The sequence below is a fragment of the Argopecten irradians genome, chromosome 12 (assembly GCF_041381155.1).
Source record: "Argopecten irradians isolate NY chromosome 12, Ai_NY, whole genome shotgun sequence".
Taxonomy (NCBI): domain Eukaryota; kingdom Metazoa; phylum Mollusca; class Bivalvia; order Pectinida; family Pectinidae; genus Argopecten; species Argopecten irradians.
In genome coordinates this window covers 3,096,927-3,111,851 of record NC_091145.1, presented here as the reverse complement: position 1 = coordinate 3,111,851, position 14,925 = coordinate 3,096,927, and the positions used below count along the sequence as shown (strand labels likewise).

General features: G+C 34.7%; 1 protein-coding gene across 3 annotated transcripts; it reads right to left on the bottom strand.

Moving 5' to 3' along the window:
- Positions 1-3,144: 3,144 nt before the first annotated feature.
- On the bottom strand, positions 3,145-14,830 carry LOC138336400 (uncharacterized). Of its 3 annotated transcripts, none has more exons than XM_069285886.1 (5): positions 13,996-14,830; positions 8,171-8,338; positions 7,207-7,448; positions 6,666-6,798; positions 3,145-5,633 (listed from the first exon to the last, which is right to left on the bottom strand). In XM_069285886.1, exons 2-5 carry the CDS (start codon positions 8,223-8,225, stop codon positions 5,224-5,226), a joined length of 840 nt encoding a protein of 279 aa, XP_069141987.1. In that variant the 5' UTR covers positions 8,226-8,338; positions 13,996-14,830; the 3' UTR covers positions 3,145-5,223. The 3 variants fall into 3 exon arrangements, with proteins under 3 accessions (XP_069141987.1, XP_069141984.1, XP_069141985.1); XM_069285883.1 differs by having other exon boundaries at positions 3,145-5,636; positions 13,996-14,829; XM_069285884.1 differs by lacking the exon at positions 13,996-14,830 and adding an exon at positions 9,307-9,915 and having other exon boundaries at positions 3,145-5,636.
- Between the last annotated feature and the right edge of the window lie 95 nt (positions 14,831-14,925).

The following is a 14,925-nucleotide window of genomic DNA, read 5'->3' as shown; positions in this document are numbered from 1 at the left end:
TTTAATAATGAAAATTCAATACACATTAACTAGACTAAAAATATCTATCAAGGGATTATACTATTTCAAAAAATGTTTCTTAAAAGATTAATTTGTTTATATGTCTTAGCAAGACAATCAATTCATTATTATTTTGAGTGCCGATGGTGTGAATCCGGTATGTTCAGAACGAGCTGCCGGCACTCACAATTATCATTTCATAGCAGGTAACTTTACATAAAAAAAAAATACCATGTTAAGAACTCTTAAAATTCATCAAAATACAAAATCGTAATATTTTTCACGGGGGGAGACCCCCCGCCCCAAAAAAACAAACAAAATCTCGCGCCTACGGCGCTCACTAATTCCAAAAAATGCATCGTAAATCTCATCTCAGTCATTCTGAATCGTAAATTTTTTTCTCGGGGTAGTACCCGGGACCTCCCAAACAACAAAATCTCACGCCTTCGGTGCTCGCAAATTCATCAAAGTACATCGTAAAACTCATCTCAGTCATTCAAAATCGTAAAATTTTTCCCGGGGCAGACCCCCGGACCCCCCCCAAACACCAAAATTTGGCTCCTTCAGCTCTCGCAAATTCAACAAAATGTATCGTAAATCTCATCTCTGCCACTCTAAATCGTATATTTTTCCCCCGGGGAGACCCCCGGATCCCCCAAACACCAAAATCACTGTATATAGATGTGTACGAGGATTATGTGTAATAAGTTTATCAAGTATCTCCTGTGGGTGCGGGCGCGCGAAGGGGGGGGGGGGGGGGTTGTTACAAAATATTGAGGACCGTTGCCCCCCCATTACGTTTCATCTTCCTACGCCACTGATAAGTATACGTCCTTGGTCACTTCGAATCATTTTGATTGTGGTTTAGTGTTCACCAAAAATCTAACATTTCCGTATTTTGATCACTCTACTCTATTTATAGAACATAATTAATCAGGCACCAGTCTTCCAAAGATTATTTTATGGCTGTTCTGATCATGAGATTGTAAACAAATTGCAGTTTACATGATAATGTACAATGTACGTCACATCTGGTCCATCTAGATAGATCTGACCAGTTTACCATACGGAAAGAATACTTGTATATCATGCGCTTTCAACGAAATGTTATATTCCGTCAGATTTCACAGATGTGTTGATTTGTGTGTAACACGATATACATGTATAGATATGTGTAGCAACGTTTACACATGTGTAGGCGTGCGCGGTCTTGTAATCAATAACATCGATTCTCGGCTCGTGTTGAGTACTGTAAAGCCCGAAGTTCATAAGAAAAATATCTAAGAAAGCTAACGAACTTTGTCGAAGATATCTTGATAATTCCGTTGCTTTTATTAAAAGAAAAACACACACTCATTTCGACAATTATCCAAAACTAGTTTGTCATATATAGAGGATTCAACTTTTGAAATTAAAATAATACCAAGAAGGAAATATCGATAGATGTATCGACCTTTCGGTGGGAAAACATTCTGTAAACCTGTAACTCTAGAAATCATCCAATGAATGCAATGCATCATTCTCGATACTCCAGGGGTTACTATCACTAATGTTATATCAACGTTAGAGATAGTAACCCCTGGAGTATCGAAGATGGCAATGCATTAACACGGGGGCCTGCGCTATCAGTGCTGTGTCTCCTTGTGATAGGGAAACTATATTGTTCATTTTATAGTGCTATCTCACTGAAGCATACCGCCAAGGATAACGATCAACACACCTTACCGCTTGACTTGTCAATCGTCAGCCATACCTGGTATGATAGGGTGTTATACAATATCATCATGATCTCCTTATTTGATTATCAAATATGGATTGAATGTATTTTTCTATTTTTTTATAGCGGCTATGAACAGCAGAAACTATCTACATATCCTGTGGAGCAAGTTATATAGCGCTCCTCGGAAGATATGTAGATAGCTTCTACTATTCATAGTCGCTATGAAAGAAAAACACATTCAATCTATATATTTACATTAGAATTTCTAATTAAGATTATTACACCCATATACAACGAGAAACGAGATTAATGGAACAGCTGGATGACAAAGTCGTTCCACAACATCGCGTTTTCAAGCTTCCGCCTTCCGGTCGACCATTTTGGTTTTTTTTGTTTTTTTTTTTGTTTGTTTTTTTTGTTTTTTGTTTTTTTTTTGCAAATGACAAACGATAAACAAGAAATACAGTTAAAATAAGATTTGATTGACTTATCAAGAAAAAACACTTTAAATAGTATACATTAAAATATTGTGGGGGACTATTTTTTGAATGATATGAAACTGGCCCAGCTGATCGATGCACGAGAATCGTTGTATTCATAGTGTATTCATAGTGTTTTCATAGGCTTATGTTTGTTTTCGTAAGTTTGTTGATTCATATAGTGACGAAAACTCAGAATGAATTATTTATATGGCTTAACAATTGAAGACGTCACCATGGGAATATAGATGAGGTCGATAACTGCGCAAAATTAGTTTGAAGTACATGTAGGTTGGTTTGGATAAAACACATGAGAAAAGAGAAACTCCCAGTAATTCCGTAATTATTTCCTATGGAAAATTTTAAGTTTTTCATTAAATTTTAAAGAATGTTCATGAAACTGGGACCTGATATACACGGTACATGTACAGGTCACTAAGTGTTGTAATTTGTGACGTTGTGAGATATCTCCTTGCCATCGTACCAGAATAGTGGTTTTATGAATATGCAAGATATTACTAGATTTAAAGATAATCCCATGTGTGTTTGCACTCAAAACTCCGTTCTTTTTTATTTTCCTGAATATTAAAAGTTACGAGTTTTACCTTAATACAAAATTTTATAGGTAACTTGTAGTAAAAGTAAATGCCATTTCTTCACCGTATTGTATTTATTACAGGTTTGAAATAATTATGAGAAAGGGACATATATTTTATAATTTCTTCTTCCGAGTTACCTGGTAAAATCTCAAAACCCCAAACGTATGCAACTTGAGGATTGTAACAAAAATTAAATATGCATTATGATAATGAAAATTGAGCGTAAATATGCGGAAAGTCATCTTAAACCTGGACATTTACAAGAAATGTCATTGTACATATTTAAGTGCAGCATAACGATGGTGATAGATCCGCCACAATTTAAAACAAAACAAAGATGTTTCAATTGTTTGTGTCAATTTCACTTATGTTTATTACAAAAGTAAAAAAAAAAGAATTGATTATCAACTTTGAATATCAACTCGTACATTATGACATGTAATCTGCAAGTCAGCTAACTATAATGTATTTTTAACAGAGTATCAAGGGGAGATAACTTCGATGTAATTAATCATGCCTACTCTGTATAGTGGGCGAATGCTGATTAATTGATTAGTTTTCATTAGTTTGCTTAAGGACGTTAATGATATTTGCAGAAATATAACATAACATGAAAATAATCAATGAAGTATGCAGACATAAGCAGGGACACTGTAATATAAATATCACAGTTAATTCCCCTCCAATAATGACGAGCCAAACTCGATCTTTCCTCTTCTACTTCCAGAAATAGTAGCCCTTGTGCTTCTGGAAGCTTTTTCATCTATAGATATGCTGAGAGATCTTTTGAGAAATGAGAAGAGCACAAATTGAGGCAAATTGAGGAAGTTCAAAGGGAAGTAACTATTCTGATCTATCAAGAGTTACTTCCCTTCAAATACTGACGGAGTTGAACTAAGGGAAGTAACTCTGATAGATCAGGAATATATCTTTAATTGACTATCCTCCTTCATGTATTTAACAAATGAGATAAACCCATTATAACAAACAAAATGTATAAATTGAGATAAATTGTTAATAAATTAGTTGCCATTATTAGTTTTGTTCATACCTTGTAATATGTGACATTAAATGTACAATGATGATCGATGACGATTTGACGTCATACGATATCTATGAAATAATAATTATCTGACATTTATATATATATGAACAGTTTGGCATCTTGATGTTTATAAATAATCATATCCATATAGATTGCCAACAGAAAATAAACCGTAAATTCAGCGAGACGAGACCTCACAATATGGCGAGTCACGTATGTGATCATTCTGATACTTCAAGGCTGACGTAACATGGACTATCGTTGAGTGGTACGAAATGTTGTAATCATGGAAAGGAGATGTGAGAAAGTTATTACACGTGCACAGGTGGCGAACAAAAATATTTACTTAAAGCAGAAAAAGATACTGCAGCCCGACATATGAAACCTATTAGCGGTAAGAAACCCGTGCTATTTTTATTTCATTTTTTTTTTGGCAAACGATGACAAATAGTGCTACGGTTTTACTGTGCCACTCAAGTTTGAACAAACATTTTTTTTATGAAATAAACTTAACATTATCACATTCACAGCTTATAGTAGTTTAAAGGTTTTTGAGCACGAGTATATGTGTGGATTTGATTTCATTTTGACGAAATTAGTATCCTTATTGCTAATGAAGTTACATCAATTTGTGAAACACTTTTGTAATTGAAGATTTCTTGTGAAATTGCAAGTCTGGTAAGGCTGATAGAATGACGGCGAACTCAGTCATGCGTGTTATTACTGGAAGTTAGATATGTAAATTGCTAATTGAAAGCGAACAAATTGGTTTACGTAGCAACTTCTAGTTCTCGTGAACCTCCTAAAAGGTCTGTATATTAAGTGTAAACTTGCATTTTTTATGAAAAATGTAATTATTCAAAATTATTAATTTCGTTACCTTATTTCTCATCGAAATATACCAAATATTTTCCTCAACTAAATTCAAAGAACGTACCATATGACGAGAGCAGTAATGCGGTTAATATACTTGTACATTTCAACTAGATATCCGGTTAAGTGCTATCTGATCGCTATCATTTTGGAATATATCAAGAGTTTCAAATGAACAGTTTCCCATTGGTCCACTCCGTCATTACTAATGGGCAGAAATGAAGGTAAGTAACTCTGATCAGACGAAGTGAGCTAAGGGAAGTAACTCTGGTATGACGAAGTGAAACGAAGGGAAGTAACTCTGGTATGACGAAGTGAAATGAAGGTAAGTAACTCTGGTATGACGAAGTGAAACGAAGGGAAGTATCTTTGATTTGACGAAGTGAAACGAAGGGAAGTCCAACGTAACTTCGATGTATCAGAATTATCACTATATATAATCTCGTTTAGTTTCTGAATTATGAATTAGTTAATACACAAGTTCAACCGGATACCCGGTTTAACTCGCTATAATCTCATTCCAGAAAAGGTCAGTTCTGTTCTGACGTCACTGATAGCACATTCTTGTATATTAATTCGTCCTTCAAACTTGGGGTTGTGCACCTCTTCATATGATGGCGGTGGGGGTTCGTACGGAGGGGGTGGGTCCGTGGAAACTTCACCTAATGGCTGAGTTCCTCCGGGCACCAAATATTGGTTTTGATTGATATATCCTGCACGTGGAAGGCTAATCGTGTGTAGGGTATAGTCTAAAGTTAAGGAAGGCTGCACAGTTTTCTCCGGAATACATACATCCAAACATTTCCATATCAAACAAGATTTTCCTTCGTTGTTGGCAGATCTCCTCAAAGCGTACATTGTCACGAAAAACGCTCCAAAGGCCGCAGCACTAAGAACACACCCGATGGCAATCAAAACTGCTAAGGAAAAGAAAATAACAATATTGATTAATATATCTCTCAAATCGATACATTTTATAAATATTTATCTGGTATAATAATTTCAATATCTAACAATGTCTAGTATAAATATTTCATCGTCCCTAAATTCAGAAAAGTGATTTTAGAATCACTTTTAAAGATATGATGATATCGATGAATAAAACAGTGACTAACTTCGATCATGTGGCACCAGCGTCATGGAAGACAGACTGTTCATTATGCGAAGAGCGACAATGTATGCGCCAACAAAAGAACGACAAATATTATGTCCCAAATGAAGAGCGGCAGGGCGTTGACCAAGCAAAGAGCGACGATGCTCCAAGCAAAAATGACCATACGTCCGGCGAAATGCGACAATGTGCCATACGAGAAACGGATTGTCGCTCTTCAAGTGGCGCACTGTCGCTCTTCGTTTGGTGCGTTGTCGTACTGTCGCACTTCGTTTGGTGCGTTGTCCCACTGCCGTTCTTCGCTTGGTGCGTTGTCAGACTGTCGTTCTTCGCTTGACGACATGGCTGAAATTAGCTACCATATATTTGTGAAAATACGGTAATGCGTTTCACGTTTAAAAGTTTTTTTTTAAAAAGCGTTATTGACTAAAGGCATCGCCTTGACGTAGACCATTGAATTTTTGAGAGATATCATTTCAATTTCGGACATTTAGACATTATTGATTCGTGTCTATATTCTATACCTACAGATTTATAATAATATAGTACTAAATCCTGACGAGTTGAAAGAATTTTAGAGTCAGAATCCCAGTTTGACTGTAGAAACAATGCACCAAGGTTTTGACTAAAATTCTAACATTCTTGAATTCCTGTACAATATAATAATTAACTACAAAATGTGTTAAAAACGGACTTACTCTCTCTTTTTTAATTTGGTTGAATATATACAAATAAACAAGAAACTTTAATGTATTTACATTTTGTCCCAAATTAGTCTGGTTCCTTAGTCTTAGCCAGAAGTATGAATGTATGTAATGAGCATGCGTAGTAAACTTACATTTATCAGCTCTAGATTTAGCTGTGACTTTAATGGTTACCATGGATGAAGTTTTCTGTGAAGTTGTGAATTTGATGAACAATTCATTAGATGCAACACAGTATTCCTTCTTCAGTGTTCCACAATTAATTATCTGCAAAAAATGTCAACATGTCAAAGAAAATGAAATAATCAGAAATAAGGGGGGGGGGTGAAAATGTTATACATGTATATCAGCGGTTTATCATTTATTCGAAAGTGACACAGGCTGTCGGAGCTGCCATTTCGGTGGTATGTATAACACAGGCTGTCGGAGCTGCCATTTCGGTGGTATGTAACAACGTACACATTCAATACTTTCATGGTTCAGAATCATACCTCGCAAACATCTGGCTACCGGATATGGTCCGGAGCTGCCATTTCGGTTGTATGTAACAATTTATACGTTGAATATTTGCATGGTTCATGGTCTTTCCCTGTAATCACTTACAATAGACCAAAATAAAATGGTCAATACATTACGATAATTCGTAATATCACACCATAACGGTTATATACTAACTTGCTTCATTGACGAACCATCAAAATATTGCATATGAAAGGCACACGTCTCCAAAGAAAAGGCTTCCACGTTGACACAAAGTTGAAATTGATCAAGATGTGTGATGTTGAACCCAACTCTACAGTTTCCTGGGAGTTTGCGCCCGTCCCACGTCAGATAGTATGGCGTTACTGAAGAGCTTCCGTCTTCGACCACGTGTGATGTTTCTGCGCATGTGACGTTTGTAAGCTCAAGCCACGCCGCTGGAAATACAGAATAAATCTAGTTTTAGTGACATTATATACGTACATATAGGTGCTGCAACTAAAGGGAAAGTGGGTTAGATGTTTATGTGATTTCGATTGAATTGGCTGTTTGTCTGTTAACATTATTTTTCTGATTACTTCTTTTTTATTTTCTACGTATACTCAAAAGCTGTCACAGAAGTACTTTACAGTGTGCCATAACTATCGAACTAGCAATACCATAAAATGAAAAAAAAATAAAGATTTTGCGTTATGAAACATTTGAACAGCATGCTAATATATTTCAGATAGGTCTAGAACTGATGCTTCTCAAAGATTTATCAATTTAGCATCTACATTTTAACAAAATGAAAAGGGAAATGTAATAATTTTGAACCGCATTAATGTGTAGCTACATTATAGCAACAATTTCCAATTTTGCTAGCTATAGATGCTGCAACATAAATTGCAAACTTGTTTTATTCTATCATTTCAAAATTCATTTATTTATAGATTCATATAAATTTAAACCACGAAGCGCCTTCAAATACTTTAAAAATGCCATGGCGTCACAGCACAAACTAAAGCTGTGACGTCAAGTTTTATCACAAGATTTAATCAATAATAATACACTGTAATCACGCGCTATACACGTGCGAGGAGATAATCAAACAGGTTCTTTACCACATGTACATAAATGAAATCCACTTTACCCATTGTATATGTACATGCACTCTTACCTTCTGTAAAAGTTTCCCCGAGAACCAGTACCGTTGCTAGGAACCAGATTGCCATTTCTCTGTTCTTTCTCAACACACGTGGTCGCACAATCTTCGTCCTTGTCTCCTCTGAGGTCAAAATTCAAGACCAGTGCTGGAGGTCAAATGTCATACATGGTCGCTTCGACACTGGAGAAGATTGAAATAGTAAGCTAACATGATATAGGTTTCATCTCGACACCCAAGCAATATACAAATATAAATTAATGTAAATTAGGTCTTTTCTCCTGGTCTACCCTACTTTGGTTTCAAAACGCGGGGCTGTCTCTATACACATTGAAATCGCCGAGAATTTACATACATATGCATTACCACACAAAACGAAAGGTGTAACACAACCATCATGCTTTCCTCAGTGTTCACTTAGCTGCGTATACTTCCCATTTCATCCCATTTGATAACGGTATCGGGTCATCATTTGTCAAGCTCTATATGCAATCTATAACAGTATATTTTTCTGTCATCTGAGGTAAAAAGCCAGCCGTACTTTGTGAATGACACACCGACAGGAAATTTACATTTTTGGTGAGTTTTATTATTATTATTTTTTTAAATTTTTATCGATTTCATGCAATAGACATAATGGCATATAAAATATACATATTACTTTTTTCCAATCCTAATATCAAACTGTCACGTACCTAGATGGAAGTTATATCAATGTTGGCTTATATTACTAATATCAACGAACCATGACCACAAACTATTTATATATATAACTCGTCCATTTAGAGATGTTAGCGAGCGACTGATAAGGCAACCCATACATCCATACATAAACTTGTAATACATTCCCGTAACGAAAAGAAAAATGTTGTCGATAATGCATTTTATGCCTCAAAATCACAGGGACCTGGTATATATACTGTTGGTTCAAAATTCCTTGCCAGGTCCCTGTGCTTAAAATATGCACTTTATTCTGATACATGTATTTAAAAAAAAAGATCCATTTCGCAATCAGAAAAGTCATAATTAACGAATGCACTGGAAAAACAGGTTATGGCTTCAAGTTGTGCATTTATGAAAAGTGATGGATGTACGTTTCGCAATTGGGTATGAAATCCAATTTCACTATATCCATATATTAAACGTCTAACCCACAAATAAAATCCAGTGTTTCACGTATGATTCTGTGCTGGTTGAGAAATATCACAATTATGAGAAAGAATACAATCTCTAGTTGTCCCAGTGAATGTCGATCTCCGGCCATCTGTTGCCCACAAAACAGAGGTCGAGGACAGCTAGAGAATTCAAATTCAGTCACTTGCTCCATCGCAGAATTATATTTGATATGGGGAAGAGATCAATAAGCCTAGTCAATATCCGTCAATCAATAACTCTATACTCGTACAGAAATGTGACGACAGTGAAGTTGTACCACTTTTATATAAAGCTTGAGCGGTATGATGAGTAGATTTTAACGGAATATTATACAAACACAAGCTGATTATGATAGGTGATTTGACACGACAATGGAGATTGTAAAACAATAGCTATAACTCATTCGGGACTGTTCTCTTTGTGGTATAAAATGACGCTTTATTTACATAATCACTATCATTATTCTAAATAAACACACATTACCGATAAAGGGTCTAGCGAGATGATTCAAATTATTTGATATGTATTAAAATTGTACTTTGTGTCTTATAACGGAAATAAACAAAATGAAATTGAATTGAGATAATTCAAAGCTTTGAACGGTTGATTTGCATGAATCTGATCAATTCAATACTAAAAATGACAGTAAATGTAGAAATTATTAAAATACATGTATATTATAAAATGTTCTAAAATCAATTACATACAGTCTGGAATTAAACGCATGACAGTTGCGTGTATCTTTATTAAAACATATTTGGAACATTATATTTGTAACTTGCGTGCAATTCCTGAATATGACGACACAATCTTTATCTTTTTCTTAAATCATTTACATACATAGTAATAATTCAATTTTGCTTGTTACGAGCATTTTCATTGGCTTAAAAATTTACTTTAACAGCCCATAAAGGAAAAAATGGCGTCGCCGTTTGTAACGTCGCTTCTGATTGGCTGAGATGACGGCGTAATAATTTCATAGACGAAAGAGTCCCAAAATGAATTTTAAATGTTGAAGAGAATATCTTTAGTAAAATGAATTATAAGGATTAATTTGAATAGATTTTTTATGTTATGGAGATATAACACAAAAATCTGAGTGTACTCTCATCATAAACCGCTTCGCGTGTTATATCTCCATTACATAAACAATCTATTCAAGTTAATCCTTTATGGTTTTTAACTGTTAATATAAACATTTACCCAGCCTATCCAAGTACATGTGTGTTATTCTGTGCTCACATGACTATTCCCGCTTACAAATGTACTACCGAACACTGAAAGAAAAAGTTGGGACTTGAATATCTATTGAAGTAATTGGGTAAACTTTTTATTCTAAATGTTAATGATGTAGTCTATTTTCTCTTAATCCATCTTGCGTTCCTTCGTTATAGATTAGTCAATGTATTATAGCACGCTAAAGAAATGGTATTGAAAGTACCAGATACATAGGGAAGAGTTTTCCTCCGGAACTCCGGCTTTCCCCCAGGATCCGTAATGCCTTTCCCGTATACGTCAGAAGTACACATCGAATAATTTATGTGCCATATCGGTAAAACTATTAACAATCGAAATCAATAATCAATCACTGTAAACAAACACGGAATAAATAATTCGGTCCTATGCCTTCGGCGATACAAACTGCGAACGATCCGGAAGATATTTGTCAAATCGATGACTTCAGTGTTTACCTTTGCCTCAAGATACTCCAAATTCATTTTGTTGTGACAAAATCAACAATAGCTTAAGGTTACAAATATGTCACCGTAATTATAAGACGTTCGGGTGGAGACGAGGAAGATCTTCAATTTTCTTGACAGCACAATCAGAGTAAAGTCGAATCTGTCTTGAGCGACCACTCAAGGAAGATTGAAAAGTGGTCTCTTATTAGAGAAGCTCGAGTTAAGGAGGATATAGTTAGTTTGATGATTTAAAATATGAGTTGTCATTTACTGTGAGTATTATTACATGACCGAGAGTGCATGATCAGCAAAATTCACATACAATGTACTGTTGTAACATTTATGGATTGTTTTATTGTGTGAATGTAGTTCATTTTGATCAAAATTTATTTTGGAATTATGAACATAAGTGATCCCCATATCAATGTATAAACATTTTCGCAAACAATTATAAAATTCTCCTCTGTCTGTTTAAAGAGATTTTAAAGCCAGTAATGTTTATACATGTACAAAATGACAATATAAATGTAGGTGTATAGGGGTCTATTATGCTAAACATTCCGGAATGTGACAAAATAAACAAAAGTTTGAGAAAATGACCACTGTGTACATTTGAATGACTTCAATGGCATAAAGCACCCAGAACGTGACAGGAGGTGTTTAGGTGGGGATCGGAAAACTGACCACGTCCAGTGATATTCAGCGAAAAAAAATCCTGTAAATATTTAATTTTCTGTTCAAATAATGGTCAGTTCTTGACCATTCTTTTATAGTCCGTTTTTTCTAGGTCAAGCCCCTCGTTTTCCTAGGTACATTTATAAAGTACACAAGAAACTTCTCATAATTTATTTATCGAGCGTAAACTCAAAACTTTCGAATGTAGCTTGTGATAAAGCAGACTGGAATAGTTGAATACTTGAACAAGACGTGGAAATGGGTTGTTCTCGCATCAGTATATGATAACTGGCAAAGAATAAAAACTAATTTTCCTGGGTTGAAATTGAGATATTTTCTAAACGTTAATTAGAATTTCATGAAGAACATATTGTTTGAACATAGAAGCGAAGACAATTGTTAATCGAGATGAAGGGGCTATACATATCCACGTTGATGACAACGAACCAAGGATTTATAAGTGAGACTCACTTATAAATCGTTGCAACGAACTGATAACAATAATGGGTTCGACAAAATGTAATTCTTATTTCGTTATCTTACAAATTGAAATTACAAAAAAAAGTTTGGTATACATATCTATATATGTCCATTCGAGAAATATATTGACAAAATCCTAGGGTAAAATAATGAATAAAAATTAACATCGTCTTATCGTCCTCGCCAATCTTGTAAACAATCTTAACGTGTAGACAACACTACGTAATATGTCTGCATCTACAGACATTGTTATCATTTGGAATGTCTCCTCTAGATCTTGTTCGACCTTCGGAGTACCTCTTGACGTCTCGTCTAATAATTTACGGTTGAATGTGAAATTGGGCGGTAGACCTTTTAACGGGATTACTTATATACAAAGCCGTTGATCTTTACCTAAATAGCGATATCTCCTAGTCTAATCGATTACCAGTGACCATGGGCTGTTACAGGACATTACGAGATATTTTCTTTAGGTTGCGTCACAGCTGATACGACTATACAAAACATGATACGTAATGTTTCGTAAAGTCGGTCACGTCTGCTTGCGAATAACCCACTTTTTACAAGTTAAATATCCTAAAATTGGTTAAATTACGGTTCGATATTCTAAAGCGATATGGGGCCTAAATTTTACAAAACGGTCAATGTTGACAATAAGTTGAAAGGTGAAAAGCTATTACGGGCAACTATATAGAAAAAATACCGACGTTCCCTCGAGATGCTACGGTTTACGACTGCGGACGTTTTAAAGTCATTCATTTGGCTTTGTGATCGAATGTTATGCAATGGCGTTGTCAATAAAGTTTGGGATTGAATTGAATATATGTTGTATACGACGATCTCTCGTATGGTAAATTATCGTTAACATTGCTTTTTAATAAGCATTATATGCAATATATATATTGTATATTAGCAGAAATATGATGGGTTAAGGAAATAATATCAACGGTTGTTTTCCAGATAACACTAGTTCTTCACAAACTGATGTCTGTAGGATACGAATTACCTAGGACAAAGTAATTTCAACAGCATTCATGAACAAAGTATTGTCAGTTGACAAATGTCGAATATATGTTTCTTTATCAAGACACAAAATAACCAACAAAATTAGACACAGGATGGCGCAAATGTTCGCAAAAATACAATTATTTGTGAATATTTGTATGTGTTTGGGTTTTATGAACTTTTTTTCCCGCACTGTGGTATTCTCAATTCAGCGTTTTCTTTCTGACTGATTATAGATCATAGCCCATGTATTCCTAAATCAATATAGAAATCAATATCAGTTTGTTGCTGTGGATATTACTGTTTCCACAACTTGCACTGATTAGAAATGTACCAACACCGATGCCGACGACAAGGTGATCCCATATATAAGGTCCCCTCTCTTCGAGAGGCATCTACTATACTCGACAGTTTGTCACAAGTAAAGTTTGTGTTTTAGTTATTATTTTTGAATAACAAATAAGTCAAAACCAGATTCAAAACAAATACATTTAACAACTGTATGTGATGGGTACACTCTGACAGAGACCTATATGTATATTACATTGTGAGTTTGATTCTCACAATATAAAAGTTGAAATTCTAAGTTATCAATGAGAAATGTTATTCTATTATTACAAGGTATCCTAAAGAATCTCATCGTAGGAGACCTATGGGTGATCGCACTACACACTACGCTACACTATAACGTTAGTGTATATATCGCCTGGGTTACTGAGGATGAAAGAATCTGCAAGTTGATATTACTCACTAACGTACACAAAATATGTTGTTCAGTATCCGTTGAAATACGTGACAGTCCTGTATCAGGCACATTCAAATGCATTTCTAATGGACACTTACCTAAATTCAGGGTTTGCACAAATCCCTCGTTTCACACATGTAACACACAACTGATTCAGAGATTCCTCACGAGCTCACCTGCCGCACTGAGCGCTCGTGTGTAAATATACACACAGGTAATTCCAGTCGATAACACCTGTATATATCGGTCCGCTGATTAATACTAGTTATCTGTGCTGTCATCGCCGACTTGACTGATAGATAGCCTGCACACGAAATGTTACGTCACCAGATAACGGGTATTAAAGCACACAATAGAAAGTGAAGATAAAATTACCGTGAATAAATAAAATAATGATCATCTTGTTGTGACCTAGATATGTCATCTTGTGACTTCCGTATATATGGTGTAGATATGCATTTACAGTATACGATATTTAAAACCAGAAACTGAATGCATGTACATTTAAGATAAAAGATATACAGAATATTATATAGGTTTGCGTTTCTGATGGAATTAATGGGAAAAAAAAACACAAAAAAAAAAAAAAAAAAAAACAATAATTACATTTTACAGTTCACATACTCATCTGTTTATTCATTTCATAATTTATTTTATTAAATGCGCTGAATTTCTACAGTTTGGTAATCTTCAACTTTCTGTACATCAATATGCAATTGCTTTCAATCATTACAAAGATTAACTATATATTTCCCGTTAGAAATAAATTATACAGTAGAATATGACATATTTGTTGTGTAAAAAGGTTGCTATGCAACCATGAACATACAAAAAAAAGTAATTCTAAGCATCAATCTGGAACATGTATAAATAACAAATATTTCTACTCACAAAATGATTTAAAAGGCTCGCAACTTAAAGTAATCATAAAAATGTCCTGCTGTACTAGTACAGTACCGCTTTCAGCATAGTGTAAATTTTTTTTTTTTTTTTTTTTTGCAGACATTCAAATAACTAAAGAACAACTT

Excerpts from the sequence above, each read along its gene's own strand:
- LOC138336400 (XM_069285883.1), bottom strand. The coding sequence starts at position 8,225 with ATGGCAATCTGGTTCCTAGCAACGGTACTGGTTCTCGGGGAAACTTTT. Across the intron at positions 7,449-8,170 it reads CGGGGAAACTTTTACAGAAG|CGGCGTGGCTTGAGCTTACA; the intron begins GTAAGAGTGCAT and ends CTGTATTTCCAG. Across the intron at positions 6,799-7,206 it reads ATGGTTCGTCAATGAAGCAA|ATAATTAATTGTGGAACACT; the intron begins GTTAGTATATAA and ends CATTTTTTGCAG.